The sequence below is a fragment of the Ptychodera flava genome, chromosome 16 (assembly GCF_041260155.1).
Source record: "Ptychodera flava strain L36383 chromosome 16, AS_Pfla_20210202, whole genome shotgun sequence".
NCBI lineage: Eukaryota > Metazoa > Hemichordata > Enteropneusta > Ptychoderidae > Ptychodera > Ptychodera flava.
Window position 1 is genome coordinate 2,628,360 of NC_091943.1, and position 22,971 is coordinate 2,651,330.

Sequence of the window (22,971 nt, forward strand, 5' to 3'; positions counted from 1 at the left end):
GTATAGGTCACTGGAACATTTAACACATCACTAACAAGATTGACGAGTTACGTATAATTTTAAATCATGATATTAAGCCATGTGACATTTTAATTCTTAGTGAAACTTTTCTTCACAATTGAAATGATGATTCTTGAACTTCACATTAAAAAAAGTCGCCCACTCATTGTTATTGGTGTTTATAGACCACCAAGTTCCACAATATCTGTTGACAAGGAACTTGAATCAGTCTTTGAGTCTGTTTATCTCGAAAACAAGGAAATGATTGTCTTGGGTGACTTCAATTTTAATCTTCTTGTCCCGAATGGTATGAATCATCACATCTACAAATGTATGGTCTCTCTCAATTTAGAACAACTTGTCACTGCCCCGACTCGGCCTGTCTCTGGTACACTCCTCGACCATGTTTATGTAAATTGCCCGATGAACATTTCCTCTGTGTGTATTCCTAAAGTTGGTCTGTCTGATCACTACCCCGTTTGTATAGTGAGACGTAACCATGGCAACAAGAACAATACTGGCTCCCATATTTGTGTTAAATCAAGACAGTTTCGTAACTTCAGTGTTGTCAATTTTACTAGTGATTTAATGGCGACTTCATGGCCACAAGTTTCTCTGTCAAATGACGTCAACTCAGTCTTTAATGGTTGGACTAGTATTTTCAATAATGTTTGTGATGCACACGCTCCTTATTTCGATAGGCGCGTGAAAAGGTACAGACAGCCGCCATGGTTTTGCCCTGAGATTCTTGACCTCATTCATGTAAGAGACTATCATCTCGTTAAAGCTACAAGGTCAAATTCTCCCAATGATTGGTCATTGTATAGATCCCTGAGAAACAGGGTAGTTCACACCATTACTTTCGCAAAGCGCAGGTACTATAAAGATATTTTCAGTAGCAATTCCAGCAACCCGTCCGTTATTTGGCGCTCTGTGAATGAAATTTTGTCTCAGGGTGATATTCGTACACAAAGCCCTTGCATTCATAGTGATGGTAGATTACTAAGAAACCATAAGGACATTGCCCAGGCATTTAATGTTCATTTTACTGGAATTACTGATAAGTATCGTAACTGTATCAATGTTTCAAATGATTTGAGTATTACTGCAGCATGGTCAATTCAAAAGTTGGCTCAACCCCTGTTACTTTTCAAATTCCACCTGTCTCAGTTAATTTTGTAAAAGAGCAGCTTTCTCTATTGGATGATAGTAAATCTGCTGGAAGGGACAATATATCTCCCAGACTTTTGAAACTTGGTGCAAATTGTATAGCAGATTCTGTCACCACTATTTTCAACATGTCTATTATCAATGGCATCTTTCCTGATTGCTTCAAAAGTGCCAAGATTGTTCCTATACATAAGTGTGGTTCAAAAAGTGACATTAACAACTATAGGCCTATTTCTCTTTTACCTATTCTATCAAAAATTTTAGAGAAACATGTTTATAATAGTTTGTACAATTTTTTGCATAGTAATAACTTAATTGTTGACTCTCAATCTGGTTTTAGAAAGTTACACTCATGTCATACTGCTCTGCTTAAGTTAACCGATCAACTTCTCAGCAATATGGATCAGGGTTTGTACAGTGGCTTAATGTTTTTAGACTTGTGTAAAGCTTTCGATCTTGTTGATCATGACATGTTGCTTAAGAAACTTTTTACTTATGGTGTAACTGGGTCATCTTTAAATTGGTTCCGTATACATGACCGGTAGAAACCAGCTTGTTAGTTATATGTCTGAAAACTCTGACGTGTTACCCGTTACTTGTGGAGTCCCACAGGGCTCTATACTGGGACCACTTCTGTTTTTAATTTTCATAAATGATCTTCCACTGTGTCTCAATGGGAGCAATTTGGAAATGTTTGCAGATGACCAGACCATGTATGTTTCCGGGGCTACCATCAGTTAGAATGAGAATCTTATACCGGTTTCAAACTGGGTTTCCAACAATGCTATGTCAATTAATACCACTAAAACAAAATGTATGGTTGTTGCATCACGTCCTAAAATCAAGCTTTTTACTGATTCTGATGCCCCTTTCACTATTCAAATCAACAACACTCCAATTGTAAATGTTTTTACTCACACACTTCTAGGTGTGCAAATTGACAACATCTTAAGTTGGGATGATCACATTAATAAGCTATGTAAGAATTTGTCTATGAGAATTGGAATTTTGCGAAAACTGCGCCCTTTCACTCAGAGAAATGTACTACTCTTGGTTTACAATGCGTTATTTCTTTCTGTAGTCGATTATTGTTGCACTGTCTGGGGTAGCACTTCCAAACAAATCTCCAGAAATTGTATAAACTCCAGAAAAGAGCTGGCAGGGTTATTTTAGGTGTCGATACATCTGTTTCCTCTCGAATTGTTTTCACTAGTCTCCATTGGTTGCCCATAGACTTTCGTATTACTTATTTTACTGCTGTAATGACTTTTAAAGCTCTACACAATCTTGCACCTTCCTATTTATGTAATCTATTCCGTCCTCTCACAGAAATGCATCATTTAAATACGCGCAACACTAGTCATGGTAATTTATACACGCCGTCATTTAGAACGGCTATGGGTCAAAGATCATTCGCTTATCGAGCAGTTAAAATTTGGAACGCTATTCCCCCGTCCGTTCGTAGCTGTGAATCTTTGTTATCCTTTAAATCCACATTACGTAATTATCTGTATGCTAAGTTCATGGACGAGGGCTCTGATTTGGATTGATTGTGTCTTGTTGGACCTTTGTTACATTTTAGTTTCGCATATTTATTTATAATCTGTTTATTTATCGAAATGTCCCCAATTCAATACTTTTTCCATGTATGCTTTCTCTTTGTATGACAATGGACTTATTTTAGAGGGCTCTGATGGAAATTACATTCAGTTTGTAAATCAGACTACCCTCGTTAAATAAAGTATAATAATAATAATAATAATAATAAAGAACCTGACAACAACTGATTGCATTGCCTTAATCTTTGATATGGGTATATGTCTCATGGGTTGATGGTAGGAATCTTTACGCGATGCATAATTTAGTCCGGAAGTATGCAAATGAGTGGCATAAAATGTGAAAATTTTAAAAACGGAAAAATGAGGTGGGATTGCTTCGATATTTAAATTGCAATAATTATTTTGTTTTTTTGGTGAAGTGGTAACTTTAATTTTCTTTTCTAGTATTTTCAATTTTGATCAAATGCTCTTCTCACTGAGACCAGATGGTTTTTCCATTTTGGTTGTTCCATTCCAAGAGATATTTTCGACTGGATTGGGTAAAACTGTGAAGACTGATACGCTGAATCGTTGATGACAGTGTGTATATATATTTTTTAAAAGTCATCTTCTAAGCCTACTGTTGGCTTCAAAGCTTGAAAGGCTATTTTCATAAACTGATCATGAGTCAACAAATGTTGTGGTTTTGTTGGTGTTTTCAGCGTATCTAGCAAAAACTCTCTTCTGTGAAGCTAAATGATCGATTGATCTGAAATTTAGTTCCAGATTCCTGGCAATATTCGTATTAAAAATCACTTTGTAATTTATGATAAAATTAAGAATTGTTAAATTCTTTTTCATGACTGTGGATATAAACTCTTCTTCAGTATAATGAACGACTTGCAGATTTGCTTTTTACATTTCGTTTACAGGAAATCTTCTTATCAGCCTTAAGGTCTATGACAGCCAATTACATTGGTTTGTATTGAAACTTTCACTAAAAATTTGGAACGAGAAAATTGTAATTTTTTACAAAAAAACCCAGCCCCCCCAAAAAAGTGTCTCCAAGCTAGATTTCCAGATTAAATGCCGATATTATTCCTTTCCATATAGAAGAAACCGCAAAACTGCTTACTCAGAAGTTTCTCCAATTACTTTTGATAAATATGTGAATTAAACTTGTTCAAGTGGTCAGAAACTCTCATTTTATCTCATACAAGCTAAAAGTCATTTGTAAAGGTTTTTCGAACTCCATCTGCAGGAAATAGCAATACTTGAGTCGTAATCAGCTCCCTTCATGTTAAAGGGCTGAAATTTGTTTTAAAGAAAATTAAAGAGTGTGGCATATTTCTATGAGATGTACTCAAAAAGCAAATAAATATTATTTCAAATAAAATATTATTAAATATCGAAATATTTTTCCAGTCTAAGCTTACTCACTACACATCATATACACAAATGGGAAAACTGACAATATTCGTCGACAACTTTTAGTCGGGTTTTGCTGAAATTGGCAAAAAGAAAAATAACAAAAAAGGAAGTTGTCTGTAGTTGAAAAGTATCACCACTCAAAATTGGGACGATGACCCCCTTTTTCTGTGTCTTTCCGTTAGTACATCAGTCACAGAAAAGCATGTGCAAGAACCGACTGTATTCCATAACAAGTTTGTTTCGCTGAGTATCAAAAATTTGCTAAAGAGGAGCCCATTGATAGTAGAAATAGCGTTGAGTGGGGGTACTTCAGGACCCCCTATCTCAAAAGCTAGGACGGTGACCCGCCCACCTTTGTCTATTTATTTTTGTTGCTAGAATAGATCAAAGTAATAATATGTAAGAATCAGAAAAATGACAATATTCCCTAACAAGTAGGCGTGTGATTGGTTGAAATCATCAAAAGATGACAAAAAGACCATTAAAGTTGGACAAGCACGGGTTAGGTGTACTTTTTGACCCCAAATCACGAAATTGGACGTAAACCCCTTTTTTGATTGATGATAACTCGGAGCATAAAGTATATGAAAATACGAAAAATTACATCCTTGTCTGACAATTTTTGGTGACTGTTTTGATGAAATAATCAAAAAAGAAGAAAATGCCTATAGAGTTGGGGTTTCCCAAGACAGCCTAACTCAAATATATGAGGAGAACCCTCTTTTCTGTTCATTTATTTTTTGTTAAAATTTATCAGAGCGCATACGCAAAAAATAGAAAAATTGCAATACTTTTAAAATTTTGAGTTGATCCGACCTTAAGCTCTTTTAAAGGGCCAGTAATTCTAACCTCTGTTGATTTTTTAAAATTGTTTTTGTTTTTAATGTAATAATTTCTTGTTCTACTCCCCAAAGCATGTCGATAAACACAGTATTCAGCTTTTCAATTCGGCCTATACAAGTACAGACGGCATTGTTATTGTTGACATTTGAATTCTTGTCTTGACTGGACTGGCCGTCAGTCGCCTTGCTTTTCTCGGCAGCAGTAATACTGTGGGCCAAAGAGTCCACCCCACGATCTACGCAACTGCCTACCACTAGGCGCTACAGTTTGCTGAAGTTTAGTCCTTCAATTTATTCTCTTTTGAAATTTATACAGTTTATATGCCCACGAACTTAAGGAGCGAGTCTAAGTCCGGACTAGAATTCAAATGTAAACAATAAATAGCGGGTGTTTCAACAATAAGTTCCCTTGGGAGTAGCACAAGAACTTGCAATTGACATACAAAATAGAAATAATGAAATGAAATTCAAAAGTTAGAGTTACTGGCCCTTTAATATTAACATATACCCCGGTATTTATCATTATTTATGAAACGATTCATAAGATGTCTTGCAGGTGTCCGATTCCGATAAAATGTGCTCATATAGTATAATTGCTCATATCGTTTATTTAATTTTTGTATTACTTGACTGCAAATAACGATTACTTTTTTCAGTCACATTACAATTGACTTAAAATATGCAGATTTAAAATAAGTAATTGGTAAATATTTAATTAATACAATACTCTGAATAAATATTGTTGCAGTGAGTGTGATTGAACATGCAAGAGGTGACGGCAAAAGTTCAGCAGAGTGCAAAGCAGCTGTCTCCCGTTAAAGAATCAATATTTGTGTGAAACAAAAACTGTTTTGTGTGTCTTTGGGGTTAATATCCAGTCAGCAAAAAAGTGACGTGATTCAGGATTTTATCTGATCATGAATATTTGGAGTCAATCATCTCTTATCTGTAATCTATGCAATATCACTAGTATCAACGATGATTTTCAAGAACGCTACATCGTCTTTCACAAATGCGTGCCTGGGACTATCTAACATTGTCAGTGGCATGAACAATGGGCAACCGCTGGAAATGTTCATCTCTTGCGTCGGTCTCTTGAACGAAGATGATGTCGGATCTGGTCTAAAAGCATCTACAATATGCTCCCTGTTGTTCTGATCAACCCACATGAATGTCACCTTCTGACGGAACGGCCACCGCAAGAGGGCGTCGAAGGGCCCCTTCATTATTGTAAAGAACAGGGAGGCGTGGTTACCCTTTCCCATACCATCGCCGTTAAGATAGATGCGGGCGCACATTTTGTAACCATGGCGACTACTAAAGAAGCAGGGGGAGTACAATGAAAGAGTTTTGCCAGAAATTGCGTTTGCGCGTTTTTCCTTGAAATTGTCAATCTTCCACACACTAAGTCCATTATAGGAAGCAAGTTCTAGTGATTGAATTCTAAGATTATTTTCTTCCATCGTTTCATCTTTCAGAGTGAGAATTTTATCCTGTGCTCTTATTTTGTTCTGAAGTGAATCTGCTAGTGTTTTGTCTTCTCGATGCTGCTTTTCAAGAGATTTTATGGTGTCTATATTTTGTTTTAGCTGATTATTAAGTTCGCCAACTATTTCTGCTAATGTTGATAATTTAGTTTCAATAACTTTTAGTTTACCCGAAAGTGTCTTGACTATTTTTTCATTTTCATCTTGAGAATTGGTAGTTGATTTTGAAAGAGACAGTTTCCGATTTGTTTCCATTTCATCTTTAGAATTGTCCATCTCACTTTGCAGATTTTGAGACATGGCTTTAAGGTCATTGATAGTCTTTTGATGTTCAGCTATAACTTTGTTAATTCTTCAAGTCGATTTTGACTTCGCATTTCATCAATGATGTTTGTTTGCTGTGCAACGCTCTCACGCAGTAAGTCGAGATGTTCTGCCTGGTGTAGTTCACAGTGCTTCTCCGCGTTGCAGTACTCAACCTGAAAACAGCAAGGAGTGCATGTCATGAGGCGTTTTGTTTGGATTCGATAAACAGCTAAGTTAAAGTGGGAAATTTTCAGGATTTGAAACTTGACTATTTTCCGAACGTAAAATGCACTAGAATGCAATTTCGACATCAACTTCTGTGTTCCGTGAAAAAAAAAAATAAACTTCACTAAAGTTTACTTCTCCCTTCGATATGATGTGATTAATTCAGCAGCATAAGCGACAATTTACTGAAGATTACTGATAGAAACTTAAACTGGTAATCTTCAGTTTTTCACTCGGATGGGTCTGCGCGTAGATCTTTTTACCCACGTTTTGCACGTTGAAGGTTTAGCTGACAAGGAATAGACTTGTGCCAACTGCTACATACCAGCTCTTTGCAACCGAATTTTTCGTATTTGCAGGGAACCAAACGCTTCTGACAATCCCCAGTCTCAACATCCAAAGGACTTTAAGCTAGAAGATGGACAAAATTACTTGTATGAATATAGGCTACACACATATATTATGTCATCATCACAAAGGGTGCCATTATCGTCAACTTGACCTCTGTTACTACACAACGTCAGCGTTACATGACGAGTTGATTGATGCTAAATTGTATCGAATAGACAGCGAACCGATCCAAGAGATTCTCAGTAATATTGATAATTTAGACATTAACATCAACAGATGTGGAGATTCACGGATAGAGAGATAGATAGATAGATAGATAGATAGATAGATAGATAGATAGATAGATAGATAGATAGATAGATAGATGGATGGATAGGTCATTAGATAGATAGATAGATAGATAGATAGATAGATAGATAGATAGATAGATAGAAACGTATACTACAATATTAAGTAGAAAAACTCACTTGTGCTCTTGAATTCATTTTTTCTGAGCAATACCTGCAGTTGACAGGCGCTCCCTCGCAACTCTCTACCAAGTGTATCTATGATAGAAAGAGACATAACCCTTACCGTTGTTATAATTCGTAGCAAGTTCGACTTTCCAATTATTTTACATGATATACTTTACTCTATACATACATGACAAATCAATTACATTTTGTATTGCATTCTCGAAGAGTTGCTGCAAAGTCAACTGACCGGGGATTATTTCGTACCTGCAAATCTACGCGTGGCATCTTTACTGCACAATATTGGCACTGCACCTCTCTCATGTCGCACACGTTGGTCCGATGATTAACCAATTCTCGTCTGGTCATCCTTACTTCACAGCCGGTGTTGACACATGTTATGATGGCGAAAAGACAGTTGTCAGCGTGTTCCTGTAGAGATAAAATACAGGCATAATATGGCATCACGCCCCCTATCGATTCCCTTTCTATCTATGTATGTCGTATCTCCAAAATGTTACAATCATATGACATAATTTTATCACTATTCTCGAAAATCATATTTATTTTCACTGTGAATGTCACCAGGACGTAGTTTACTGTTGATGCAGCTTGAGTATACCTTATACTGAATATTGAATACCGTATCATAATCGAATACCGAATACCTTATTTATTTATCATAATCCCTAAAGGTTCCTCTACTCTACGTTTATATTGTTATTCAACGAATACCTTATCATACTCCGTGTAGGTTTCCTCTCCAATCGCATCCCGCATTTTGACAACTCAGCGATATTGCTTGCAGCTCTCGTAGAATAGCCTTATCAGAAAACGTCTGTTGTTTCGACACAGAAGGAATACGTTACAAATTCAATGGCCAGCTCATTTTATATGCCAACATTAATTTAAGATTTTGAACTACGCCCTCACCGTCAACTGTACACGTTAATGTCACGTATTTTGATCCTTAGAAAAAGACAACGCTTATGGGTGTGTCCCTTCTGCTCTTGTATAATTAAAGAGGGTCATAAAATCTAAAAGGTCAAAAGAGTTAGCTCGAAGTGAAACTGAAGACGGCATTTTATCAGAGCGCCGCCTACGATAACGATGTTTGACGTATGTCTTTCGGTCTGTCGGTCCGCCCACTCCTCTATTGATTGTACAATAGCATTTTATCAATTGCCTTACCTCTTTCTCTATGGAGTATCGATTGGTTGCCATCCTCCTCCTCGTTACAGGCTGGACAATACGAATGAGACTCCCTATGAGGAATTAATAAAGGTTGCCTATGTAAATAGCATAACTTACTGCCTTGTTGACAAATACACACAGTCACGATCCATCGACATACAGCTCTGACAAAGCTAATCAAACAGGCGACGCCTTAGTTTGAATCATAGACCGTAGTTTCCTAATACTGACGATGATTTGAAACGACTTACTATGTTTGGATGTATTCTATTAGTCATGCTCTTTCGCCGTATGCTAAATAAAAGTTTGATGCTGTTCTTGTCTAATAATGATGAAACAAATTTCCAATACGTTCCAGAATTCAGATATCAGTAAATACATTCTATATTTTTCTATTACTGAGAACATCCCTGATAGTTCATCCTTTGGTCAATGTTTTCAAATTTTGCTTAAAATATAATGACTTCCTTAGCACAATGCTTTCAAAACAATTGGAGCAAAACCGGTGCCCGCAGAACGTTTGTATCGGGGATCTGAGTATCTTCTCGCAGCTGCAGCACAGATGTTTGTGCGCAATTTTTCCCTCTTCCATTCCCAGTAACAGGCCGTGGTTTTACGTTAGGTATACCGTTGGATCGGTCTATTCTCTTACATAAACCGAAAAAATACGTTCCTTCTTTCTGAACGCATGAACTTTCAAGAATCCTATATAATTTCGGGTGTGCTGTTGAAGTCATTTTTGCAGTTTTTACCATTAAATAACTGGAGTCATATTGTAGCAGTACGTATTCGTCGCTAGCTAACACTGATCCTCAAGGCCAAATAAGTACGATATATCGAGAAGCTATTTATAATTCAGGGCGTTCAAAGGGGAAATTCCGTACGTACTTACATGTAATGTCATGCGCTTGGCGCGTGATTGATGAGGGCTGTTGCATGTAAACATATCTTGATGTCTCCTTTGTTTGTTGTATTTCAAATAGTGTGTTTTCCGGTAACATATATGCCTCCGAATACTAGGATAGGCCAGACTTTATTTAAATTGCTGGTCGAGACCCATACAATAGGGGAAGTTTAGAATAATTAATCACATTTTTTGACAAATACGAAAAAAAATGTCTAGGGTCGGCCGCTTATAAGGTAGGTAGGGTTACCGGAAACACACATATTTTTTATTTGGTCTAATGGTGACTTAAAGTCTGCTCGGGATCGTTTCAAGTGGAGACACCATACTTAATGTTTGTGTGATTTTGTCAAGTTAGCAACGGGGCTCTACTCCACCACACAAGGAGAGTATGCCGCAATGCTCAGTAGTAGCAGAAATCTCTAAACTCAGGAATTAGAGATTTGTAGCAGTGTAGATGGTTCGCATAAAGGGTTCATAATTAACTTCAAAATCTTATGGATGAGTATTACTGAATTATCGCCATCAAGTCGTGAAGTTTCTAATTTATCTACCCCTTTCAAATTTCCTCAGCATAAATGCCAGCAACGTGGTGTGACCTTGTTGCTCTGACAACGAATTGTAAACATAATAAGTAATGCAGTCACCTGATGCAGTCAGTCGTGTGCACTCTTGATAACGCGGTGACATCATTCTCTACATCACGTCTAAAAATAGACGGGAAGTCCATAGCCTTAGGGTTCAGACTGTTAAACAAGGCATCTGCGTTTTGGGACTTGGCTGGACTCCAGCGGGCTTTGTTCGCACTTCAGACAGTCTCCAAAGTCTATTGTAATCTACCACAGGAGTTTTCAGTTATTTAGGCGCTGGTGAAATTTTCTTTAAAGCCTACCCTTAGGCGAGGTTACGTTTTACAAGCTTAAGGTTACATTTTACAATTACCAATTATGTAATTTATTCAATGTTTCACCGTGTTAGAAGATTCACGATAATCCTTTAAAGAGAACAGATTACTGTAATTTGTACGTGCACGAATCTCATCAGGTATTCAATATAATTGATGTACTTGACTAGAGTATTCATAGAAACAACATATTGTGTGCAATATTGTTTTATCAAATGTCATCCGAATTGTCAATTTTCCTCCACACAAAACTTGCTAAATTATTGCATGAATGTCGTTGCGTTGAAAGGATTTGTATTGATTGACCTAACATCACTGAAACCGACAGCAAAGGATTGCATGCTTAATAGAGAAAGAACAGCCTGGTGTCGATATAATATTACACTTCATTGCATTGTAAATTCATGATCGACCGTGATAGATTTACTTAAAGGTGACGTAGGATTTTCCAGGATGTACGGTGAAGATATACTGAGGGCAGTAACGCGGACGGCCAGAGGTTAAACAAACGAACTTATTTCCGCAATTAACTTCGCACAGGTCAAATAGTACTGTGTATTACTTTCAATGCAAAATGTTATGTCATGTGTAATTTTACTGAAATGAAATCAGTTAAATTGAATTAATTAATCCGACACTTTTCCATAGCACATGTTCTTCCTTTGTGTACTGGCACTTCGAATCAACTTTCCCTGTCTTTCGCGTTAAGGTCAAGGACAGACATGCATAGTAACGCAACATTACAGGCACGCAAACAAATGTGTGTGTGCACATGGTAGTTACGAACACCCGACGCCAACACCTGAATTCAAGTATTAGTTATATATTTATTCTGTTTTGATAGTACCTCTTCAATTCTGATATATGACAACGAAGGGTTGATTAAAAAAAATCATGCACGCTAATCTACATCTATCAGAGAACACCTTGGACAGATACTGAAGCTGTATCATCATCGGTCAAAAATGTTTTGGCTTTGTCAAGAAACCATATATTTTTTTCAAAGGTTGATTCAAATACGAAGCGATAGTATTTTCTCCCCTGTAAGCCTTGTGATAATAATTAGACGCCTGTGTGACAATAACTGAAGATGCCATCTATAATCGCACAATCCTGTCATGTATTGTATCTGTACTTTTTCAATGTATTTTTATTTTGTCATCACTAATAAACCATCAAAAGTACTGTGAAATGCTAAATATATGAAAAGTAAATGTTTTCTTTCAACAAAGGCAGATATCTTCTAACACCTATCATCTATACAGAACTTCACTTTAATATCAATGTGTCACACCTGAGAACTTCAAGTAAAACAACAATATCCGTTATTTGTTATTTTTGTTAAGTAACATCGTTTCTCAAAAGAAGTTATCCAGCACATTTGCACATGTATAGCCAGTATCAAAAAGTCATTGAAAATATTTATTCATGGCGAAAAAGTACCCAATTAAGAGTTAAACAAATTTGATTAAAATCTAATGCAGAAATATAATTGGCCCCCGTTTTTACCTTAGCTGGTAGCCTGTTGTTTTAAATCTGCTGTTGTAGCAACCAGGCGAATACATCAGACTAATAGCATGAGGCACAATACAACAGATAAAGAACAAAAAATATTACTTTTTCAATAAATGTTCTATATTCCGAGTTTGTATTATTTGTGTTGTTCACTCAAATTCAAAATTTTTATGATTAAGCATTCTAATACTCAAGTTTCTACAACATCTTTTAAGGTGCTGTGGTTGACTATAGGACGCACCATACAGTTAAAATGGTTTTTTTTAATCGCGTAGGTTGTAGGTTGCATGAGTAGATGGGTAAAACGATGAGAAAAATACTTTTTTTGGTTATATTTGAGAGATAAATGGCGTATATTCTACGCAATAAGTTTTAATATTTCTTTGGTTTACACCACCCCATGAAAAAATTAAGTCTCCAATCACGTTGGGAGCTGATTAATATTGAGTCACTGTTATTTCCTTCAGCGTAAAGTTCGAAGTATTCCTTTAAACATTACGTTTATACTATAAAAGGAAAATGTAGTTGGTGACCCCAAAATGTAGACATGATATCAGACGTGAAGTACACTGTACTTTACACTTTAGGTGTATTTTGTCTTTTTGTAGTGATTACATAGCTTATCACCTCTTTGAACTGTAATATGTTTGATTACTTTAAAATGCTTCGACAGTTGATGTTCTTTCAAAGCTCTCTTTTGTTTTCGATATATACCTGCTACTGAGGGCAGGCTTGACATTTTTCACTTCCACCTACAATATTATACTCGCTGACTCATCCGTCATGCCAGAAGTACCCTTCTAAGGTTCTATATTTTGTACAAAAACCTGAAATTGACCGAACTGAACTCGGGCTCGCAGTATTGTAGACCCATATAATATATTAATAATATGTCAACTCCACGCTTCAAGTTGATTTTTCAAGAGTATCTCACCAATTATATCAGTCATCGAGCTGTGTAATAATTTCCTTAATTTTTACTTATCATTAGATATCTTAACATCGATAGAGTCATTGTCAGTGCATTCCTTACTTTGATACACTTGTACGTTACAGTCCTTCGAGTATTTTTGCAGCAATACTTTTTTTACATTTTTACACCCACGGAAACCTTCGAATATGTGACCGTTAATTTTGATCCTTGTTGGTAGCCTGATCTACTGTAATAAGGGCGCCATGTGTGGAAAGATTTAATACCTGTCATGTTTTGCTCAGCATTATCCTAAGTGACTGAACCATTTCAACTCAAGACTTAAATTGTCCAACAGAAATCGTATTTATAGAGCTTTCGAGTGACGTCATATAGCCTCACACTCAACGAAGGTAACAAACATTGGTAATAGTCTATATCTTTGTTGTTCGGGTAATTCGTGCGAAAACGTCAGTTTGTTTGGACCCTTCCCGTTTCTATTTTTAGATTTGTGTCCTGTTATGTGAGGTGACGATGTTATAAATGACACGATAGCAAATACTATGGTTGGCCAGGAGCTTTGTGGTGCCGAAAGAAAATTTTCCATTTGTGGATGTGCGTGTTTCATTAATGGACAATAAAGTAATTTGAATTGAATTGAATTGAATAGAAGTTTGCCCTCTCAATGCGCTCAGTGCAGTTTTAGTTGAAAAACTGAACTCCTACGAAAACTTTGCGTCAAACGAGTATGATCGGACGTGATTGGGGTAACTAATTAGGTTGTGTATCTGTCAACGTGAACAGGCGCCGGCTAAGGCAGGTCACTCATTATACATTGGTATAGGTGACGCAAAATAGAGCGCATACTATGTTGTCCAATCCATGCCAAAATTACTACTTAGATTTTACAACACAACATGCCATTCCGAATTCTATTTTACAATTCAACATGCTATTTCACAACACAACATGCCATTCCGAATTCTATTTTACAATTCAACATGCTATTTCACAACACAACATGCCATTCCAAATCCTATTTTACAACTCAACATGCTGTTTCACAACACAACATGCCATTCCAAATCCTATTTTACAACTCAACATACTCTTCCAATTTCATTTTACAACACAACATGCACTTCCAAATCCTATTTTACAACTCAACATGCTCTTGCCAATTTCATTTGACAACACATCATGCACTTCCAAATCCTATTTTACAACTCAACATGCTCTTGCCAATTTCATTTGACAAACACATCATGCACTTCCAAATCCTATTTTACAACTCAACATGCTCTTGCCAATTTCATTTGACAACACATCATGCACTTCCAAATCCTATTTTACAACTCAACATGCTCTTGCCAATTTCATTTGACAACACATCATGCACTTCCAAATCCTATTTTACAACTCAACATGCTCTTGCCAATTTCATTTGACAACACATCATGCACTTCCAAATCCTATTTCACAATTCAACATCCCATTCTAAAGCTAGCTCTGCGGAGCAGGGCAGTGTTACTGGCTATCGAACAAGATTCAAAATGGCGGACGCGAAATGGTCCCCTCGCACAGAGAGAGAAATGCGAACTTTGCACAAGTCTAAAAACGCAGCTTAGCACATTGTGTATCTAAACAAGATGAGCGTGCTCGAAAACTAGGATCGATCACGATTTTAAATTAAAATTGGCTGTTTTTGGAAAAGAAACTGCGCGTTAAAATCAGCAGTTTTGTCTATTGTGCACCGTGGGAGGCTTATCGTGTGCGCGGCTCATGTGGGCAAGATTCACCCTCAATCATAAGTATCCGCTGACCTCCCTCCGAGCTCAGACATTATCTCCGTTCTGTGACGGAGCAGGTCGTACAATTTTCATAGTTCATTGCGCATGCTAAGTAGACATTGCCAATATAATCTACAAGATTTTTTTGCTTTACCTTGTAAAATAACCTTGTTTTACGGGGTACCAGTCAACTCGCACTTTTTCCAACCCGCCCAAAACCAATTCGCCCGATTCCAACTCGCCCGATACCAACTCGCCCGATTCCAACTCGCCCGATACCAACTCGCCCGATATTATTTGCAATTTTATGAGTACCTGGTACGCTAGGTCTGCATGCGGGGCTGTGTGTTTACCGGCGTTTATACGGGGGCCGTATAACGCCGGTAAACACACAGCCCTGCCATGCAGAGCTACTGGTACGCTTGCTGCGAATCGGTAGCCTTTGCCACTCGGCTAGCTTGGTCATTGGAGTGGAAGAACATATCAAAGAGAGGCAGCGCTCATTTTCGCAGCAACTGGTACGCATAAAACGTTTTATTTCTAACAACAAATATTTCTAACATAGAGAACTATAGGTGCGGCTTGAAATATGTGCCAACACGGAAAACTTTTTATTTGCGAATTTCACGTTTTGCAAATCTCTTGAAAGAATAAATTTCGTTCGGCTTCTTTACGTATAGGGATAGTTACTGCGTACTGGCTCACTTCTTTAGGAACAGCAGGACCGTCTTTCACGAGTTACTGGCCTGGCATGACATGAAAATAGCTGGCCTCGGGCCATCGGGTTAGCGTACATGGAATCTACAACACCCTATCTCAAAACAACGGGCGAGTTGGTATCGGGCGAGTTTGAATCGGGCGAGTTGGTTCTGGGCGGGTTGGAAAAAGTGCGAGTTGAGTGTAATTCTGTTTTACTTTACCAACCCTTGGAAGCTGAGGAAAAACCCTGTCGCCAAATAGAAACTTTCCCCTGAAAGGAATTTATTTATTATCCTACAACCAAATACCTAATCAGTGATATTTTTAAAAGTTGTACGTTACGGTCAAAAAGCAGAGAGGAAATTCTTCCGTACTGATTTCCTGCATTATTATTATTATTATTATTATTATTATTATTATTATTATTTTGTGGTTTCCAAAGCTTACATAAAACGAAAAAGACTAACATTTTGACAGGACAGGAAACGCCAGCTGAAAGCCATATAAAAGGTGTTGCTAAACACATATTTTCCGCTGCAAAAAGTTTTAATATTTTATTAAAGCTCGGCAGACAGACACTTTATGAAGTTCACAAGCTTAATTTTCAATTTTGATAAGGGGTCAAAATTATCTCAATGGCAATTAAGCAAATATTACAACGAAAACATCACGAGATTTCTAAAAGTTAACAGTATTTGCTAATAGAGGTCACTCTCGCAATTTCCAAAGTTATTTTGTGAACACTTGTCAAGGAAGTGTTCGAAGATTAAAGAAAACTCCTCCACGGCTTTCATTTCATTCTCTCCATTGTACAACATACATTGTGACGCAAATAGATACCAACTTTTCGATGCTGCTCGTCGAATTATGAGATAAAAAAGTTGACACAAGAATACCTTGAAAAGATTACAGTAGCGTGTAGTTGTGACACGAAAATAGTTTGCAGCAATCTGTACTATCTGACCGCACCAGCTATGCGTGTACAAAATTATTTAATTATCTCAGAACTGAGTAACCTGCACTATAGCGTTAAACTCCTATTTTGTTAAGAAACGACGAAATCATCTCAATTCCAAGCATTCTTCATATGCTCACGGCTATCTATTGTCTTCAGTTTCACTTTGCTGCAATCTGCATAGCTGTGATATCGCAGCGGTACTTGTGGCGTGTATCGAACGCGCTCGGGTCATTGAGGTCATCGCCACTGTGGCGATGACCTCAATGACCCGAGCGCGTTCGATACACGCCATACCGCTGCGATATCACAGCTATACAATCTGCAATATCCGACAATCTATGACTCGGCTCCGAGTAACCTTCACTAACGTTAAAACTCCGTCTAGGCTAAAAAAATTACCAATCCGTCTCAGTCTGCAGCATCCTCCAATACACTCAGGACTCTATGAAAGTCCACACATAAGAAAAGTCAATCACTTTGCAGCTATCTGCAAGGTACAAAAATCATTAGTCTCAGCTCGGAGCAAACTGCACTGACGTTAAACTCCGTCAAGGATGAGAAATTACTGATCTATCTCAGGCCGTCCAATACACTTAGGACTCTGGGATCAAAGTCCACAGATATGAAAAGTCAATCACTTTGCAGCCATCTGCAATATCTGACAAGCTTTGTATAGTACAAAATAAAATAATGTCTCAGCTCAGAGCAAACTGCACCAAGGTTAAAACTCCGACAATGAAAACAAATTTCAAATCGCAGTCTGTTGCATCTACAATAAACTCAAAACTGTATCTACAGTCCATACATACGAAAAGTCAATAGTTTGAAGCCATCTGCAATATCTGACACGCTATGTATAGTACAGAAATTATAAAATGTCTCAGCTCGGAGCACACCGCACCAAGGTAACATCCCGACCATGTAAAGAAATTTCAAATCTATGTCAGTCCGTTGCATCAACAATAAACTCAGAACTCTATCAGTGACGTCTGGCGGTTCGCCTGCAATGAGTCGAGAGCCTGTGGGCAAAACCACTGGTTGCAACGCGGTTACTCCACCGAAAACAATCGGTTTTTTTCACCCAAAATTGTGATCGATCTCCTATTTTGAGCACGCTCAACTTGTCTAGATGCACGATGAGCTAAGCTGTGCTTTTGAACTTACACAAAGCCCACTTTCATCTCTCTATGCGATGGGACCATATCCGTATCAGATGCGCCATATAGTAAATCTCGGTCTTTCATGATAAGCCTCCCAAGGTGCACAATAGACAAAACTGCTGATTTTAACGCGCAGTTTCTTTTCCAAAAACAGCCAATTTTTAATTTAAAATCGTGATCGATCCTAGTTTTCGAGCACGCTCATCTTGTTTAGATACACAATGTGCTAAGCTGCGTTTTTAGACTTGTGCAAAGTTCGCATTTCTCTCTCTGTGCGAGGGGACCATTTCGCGTCCGCCATTTTGAATCTTGTTCGATAGCCAGTAACACTGCCCTGCTCCGCAGAGCTAGCTTTAGAATGGGATGTTGAATTGTGAAATAGGATTTGGAAGTGCATGATGTGTTGTCAAATGAAATTGGCAAGAGCATGTTGAGTTGTAAAATAGGATTTGGAAGTGCATGATGTGTTGTCAAATGAAATTGGCAAGAGCATGTTGAGTTGTAAAATAGGATTTGGAAGTGCATGATGTGTTGTCAAATGAAATTGGCAAGAGCATGTTGAGTTGTAAAATAGGATTTGGAAGTGCATGATGTGTTGTCAAATGAAATTGGCAGAGCATGTTGAGTTGTAAAATAGGATTTGGAAGTGCATGATGTGTTGTCAAATGAAATTGGCAAGAGCATGTTGAGTTGTAAAATAGGATTTGGAATGGCATGTTGTGTTGTGAAATAGCATGTTGAATTGTAAATAGAATTCGGAATGGCATGTTGTGTTGTGTAAAATCAAAGTAGTAATTTTGGCATGGATTGGACACCATACGCTAACATCCTGGCCGAGTTCTTGTTTGCCAGACATATATTAAAGATGATTTCTGTCAAATTTAGACATAAAATTATTACTAGAATTTGTGTTTTGCAAGCATTTTGTTTGAGGAAAAGGTGAACTTGCTGACATCGTGTTAAGAGTCTAACAAGCAGTGAATTTCTCAATTAAGTGCTTTCCTGAATCAAGAAAATGGAAGGTTAAAAGTCTGTCCATGCTTTCTTCAAGTTAACTTCCAACCACTCTGTTTCATGCGAATAAAATGTGCAACGTTGACTTTAAGAGGGTAGGGGGTCGGAGGCATTCTGACATTGTACCTTAATTTTTACGGGCCAAGCCCCAAAATATTGACGACCCCATCCCTGCATGATCAGAAAACTTCAAGCCCTCTCCCTATGAAACCCCATTTTAAATCTGATATCATCCCAAATGTTTTTTGTTTTGCGTATCTAATGACATTCTCGTCCTCCAGTTTCTGATATGTTGAAATGTTCAGTTTTGTACTTGCCAGTACGTCTACTAGTGGAACATGCCGATTATAGCTTAATTTTACTGAATGCTTCACCCGTTGCAAACAATGTCACCTGTTGTTATCATCAGGCGTGGGCGACAAAACGACTACTGTATATAGTAGAATTACAATGCGAAGCGTTCATTTATTGCTGAATGTGTTGTGGCGCGCGCGTGTGTGTATGCCGGGGGTGGGGTGGGGGGGGGTGAGCGTGTGTTTCTGTGTCTGTGAAAAAAATTTAGTAATAAAACACACCCAGCGACTTTATGCCACGAGATTTTGATCAATTTACGACATATATGCCGTCCAATCAGACTGTGTCTGTGAAAAAAAATTAGTAATAAAGCACACCCAGCGACAATATGGGCACCACGAAATTTTGACCAATTCACGACATATATGCAGCACGTCCAATCAGATCGCTGCATTTGCGCCATCAATATACTGGTATGATAAATTACAGGATATACAATAGTGAGACTCTCCTTTGACCTGTGGTGCAATTCCTAATTTCTTCATTGTGAACTTTCTCCATCAGTCGCTTGATTTACTGTATTATCCTCATTCTTCTAATGTAGTGGTGCCTGATTGGGTTGGCATTGTGAATGGAGGCAGTTCCATATATCGAAATTATTTTATGTTAGTGGGGACACTGAAACGTACTTTTAATTTTCAATCGCTCGATCTGTACCCAGCTTGCAGAGATAACCATAATAATGTTTCAATGACGTGATTTATGGTATATTTTAGAAATTATGTCATCAGGATATTAAAAGGATATGTACATGTTTCAGTATAACAACATAAATAACTAATAGCATGGAAGAAAAATAACCAAAACAATTCGAAATTTCAAACTTTGCAAAATGTTGATCCATTTATCAAAATATCATCTCGTGCTTTAGCATTGAAATAGTTGTCAGATCTTATCGTATGAGACAGTGAGACTGTAAAACTAACACTCAGAATTGGTACGTTATGGGAAAGAAATAAACTATTTTCTGATTAATTCCTACACGCTGACAATATTCAAGTGGCATCCACTACAGTCTAAAATCTTTGTGGTCATCCAAAACTTTTTTCGACCTCCCAACTAGTTAACGTAGACTAAAATTATACAAAATGTATAATGCATGGCATTCTAATTTCGATATGGCACCCAGTATTAACATTTTATTTCCAAAGCTAGAGAGAAAGAAGTAAGAAGTTACTTTTCTCCACATACTTCTGTCTTGGATCGTCACACTTACATTACCAATGTAATCTACCAGGCTATTGTTTTGAAATGGACGAGTAACCAATCAAAATGGAATAAATACTCTACCAAACTTTTTGCATTTTAGATGCTATGCACGGGCAGTTCACTCAAAATTTGTTTAAATCTGAACTGCGGATGAAAATGTTGAAGCGGTTGTGCCGTTAGTTTTGGACCGAGAGAAAATGTTCGTGAGTGTATGAATTGTTATAGTTCTGTTCATAAGAAATCTTAACAGACATTGGCACCTGGTGCCATGGTCATACTATCCTGGATCCTATCTGAATAGTCACTTGTACTTTAGCCGATTTCCTGTACTACCTCTCAGTAGTGTGGGCAGTTTTTAAAATCTGGACTTAAAGTTTACTCTAAAAGTCATCCAATACGTAAGCTATCGACCAGTCTTACAAACAGCTCTGTGTGCACTGGTCTTAGGATAACATCAATTGGCAGAAGGCTGTATTTGTATATTTTGATTCTGATATGAGTTGACCCCCAACCCACCCAACCCCACGACTCCAAGTTGTTACCAATACTCCAAATACCAAGATTTCGATACTTATGGTGAACACGATTGGAAATAGTTTGGGATAATTGGAATTTCATATTTTTCAAATTTCTCATAAGTATAGAATGTTGCAATATTACAAAATACTCATAAAAACAAGTGCTTAACTCAAAAAGAAAAGCAGATGAGATTACGTTTGCAGATTAAATCGACATTACTTCACCATCCAACTATCCCAAATTAGTTCCAATGGTAGTTATAACTGTTGTACGGGCTTCATTCTTTTGAAAGATCTAGTGTGAAATGTTAGTGAAAAGCTCAAATGACATGTGTCTGACTCACCTTGATACATCAAATAGTTGTCCCGCAAACGTAATAGTTTTAGTAGATGACGTCATATGGCCTGAAACTCAACATAAGCAACATTAAGGTACAGTTGATATCTCACTTAATTGATGACGTATAAAACTCCTGTTTGTTCCCTCTCTTAAACCTTTGGCTATCGTCATATGTATTTTTAGTTTTGTGTCCTGTTGTGCGAAGTCTCACACGGCATAATAAATAACTTTACAGCAAATACTTTGGTTGGAGTTTGCCTTCTCAAGCTTGACAGACAATGCGGAGCTAAAGGGCCTTACATTATATTGTCAGAACAACTGAACTCCGTGCAGAGTGCTCATTTTATGAAAAGTGCCTCCAGAGTAAACTTGAATAACTTGATCAGACGAGTGAAAATTTCTCAAGTCTTTCGTATATTTTGTTCGAAACTCTTAGGTCAGCTGTATTTGATTGCATTAATAGAATTGTACCTGTCTCAGCGAGTCTACGCTTGCTCAGGTATGAAATCGACATATTATTGTATCTCTGCGAGTAGGTCACCACAACAGAATCCCGAAATCCTTTGTACCAAATGTTTGCCTTTCAACGCAATTACGTTTCAATCACGCTCTGTTAGCATGATATAGATTAGCCCTGCGTACAGGTCTGTGTGTTCCCGGCGTTATACGGCCTCCACCACAGCCCTGCAACGGTCTATGGAGATAACTGGAGACTCTGCGGTCCGGATCCGGACCGCAACGAAAAAAACGGTCTTTTTGGCCGAAATTCTGCTCTATCGGGGCAAAATCCTTTCCCTGCCTACCTTTACCTCCTAACCGACCCCAGAAAAGATGCGATTAACTTCTCCTAACGTCCAAAACCGCTCGTTTTCTGAAACATAACATACTCGACAAGTTGTTTACCCATGGAGATCGCCATTTTGAATCTCGCTGCAGAGTCTCCAGTTATTTCTCTGGACCGTTGCTGGGCTGTGGTGGAGGCCGTATAACGCAGGGAACACACAGACCTGTACGCAGGGCTAGATATAGATACAATTATAACACAACACATGCTTATTCCGTATCGCGATACGCCAGAATACTTCAAGTGACGAGAAAATAGATACGTCTAGTCCCCACTGAATCGAAAAAGTGACGTCAGAGGGTATTTTTTTAAAACTATTTCCCCAGGGAAAGTGCCCGGTCACATGACCGTAGTGTCGTCTGCAACTTTGAAATAATGGCGGGCGAGCCTCTCTAAAACAGAATGATAGATTTTCCATTCCAACAGCAAAGGGACTGGAACAGCTCATCGACGAAAAAGATTCAAGTGCAACCAAGGATGTCGTTATAGGTACTGCTATGTGCTTAGAATATAAGTATGAAAAAAGTTGTACAATGTACTACTGTAACCGCTGTGGGAATATCGCCAATTAAACTTGTCATAATACGGCCTCGAGGAGTGGCGATGTGTTTTTTGGTAACACACGACCCCTCGGGGGTAATAAACGGGCGCTATAGCCCTCATAACCAGGTAATAGGTGTTTACTACTTATAGTGCCGTTACTCCAGTTAAGGGTGAAAATTAGGATGAGTAAGCGTTTGCACCAAATGAATGCAAACGGGGTACTGTCAGTAAGGAGGGTACATACATATCTCTCTCCCTCTCTCTCATTTAAAAATTCACCAAGACGATGCGCGCCTTTTTGTTTAATTTTGAT

General features: G+C 37.8%; 1 protein-coding gene and 1 pseudogene across 1 annotated transcript; both read right to left on the reverse strand.

Moving 5' to 3' along the window:
• Positions 1 to 5,934: 5,934 nt before the first annotated feature.
• Positions 5,935 to 6,768, reverse strand: LOC139114895 (TNF receptor-associated factor 2 pseudogene; annotated as a pseudogene).
• Positions 5,935 to 8,675, reverse strand: LOC139152514 (uncharacterized). Its single transcript, XM_070725702.1, has 5 exons — positions 8,538 to 8,675; positions 8,070 to 8,234; positions 7,818 to 7,895; positions 7,325 to 7,410; positions 5,935 to 6,947 (listed from the first exon to the last, which is right to left on the reverse strand). Exons 1-5 carry the CDS (start codon positions 8,580 to 8,582, stop codon positions 6,815 to 6,817), a joined length of 507 nt encoding a protein of 168 aa, XP_070581803.1. The 5' UTR covers positions 8,583 to 8,675; the 3' UTR covers positions 5,935 to 6,814.
• Positions 8,676 to 22,971: the final 14,296 nt, after the last annotated feature.

What these genes read in the sequence shown, in the direction of transcription:
- LOC139152514 (XM_070725702.1), bottom strand. Translation starts at nt 8,582, where the DNA reads ATGCGGGATGCGATTGGAGAGGAAACCTACACGGAGTATGATAAG. An exon ending in AAATGAATTCAAGAGCACAA is followed by an intron (nt 7,411 to 7,817) that starts GTGAGTTTTTCT and finishes TCCATCTTCTAG; the next exon opens with CTTAAAGTCCTTTGGATGTT. An exon ending in AATTCGGTTGCAAAGAGCTG is followed by an intron (nt 6,948 to 7,324) that starts GTATGTAGCAGT and finishes TGCTGTTTTCAG; the next exon opens with GTTGAGTACTGCAACGCGGA.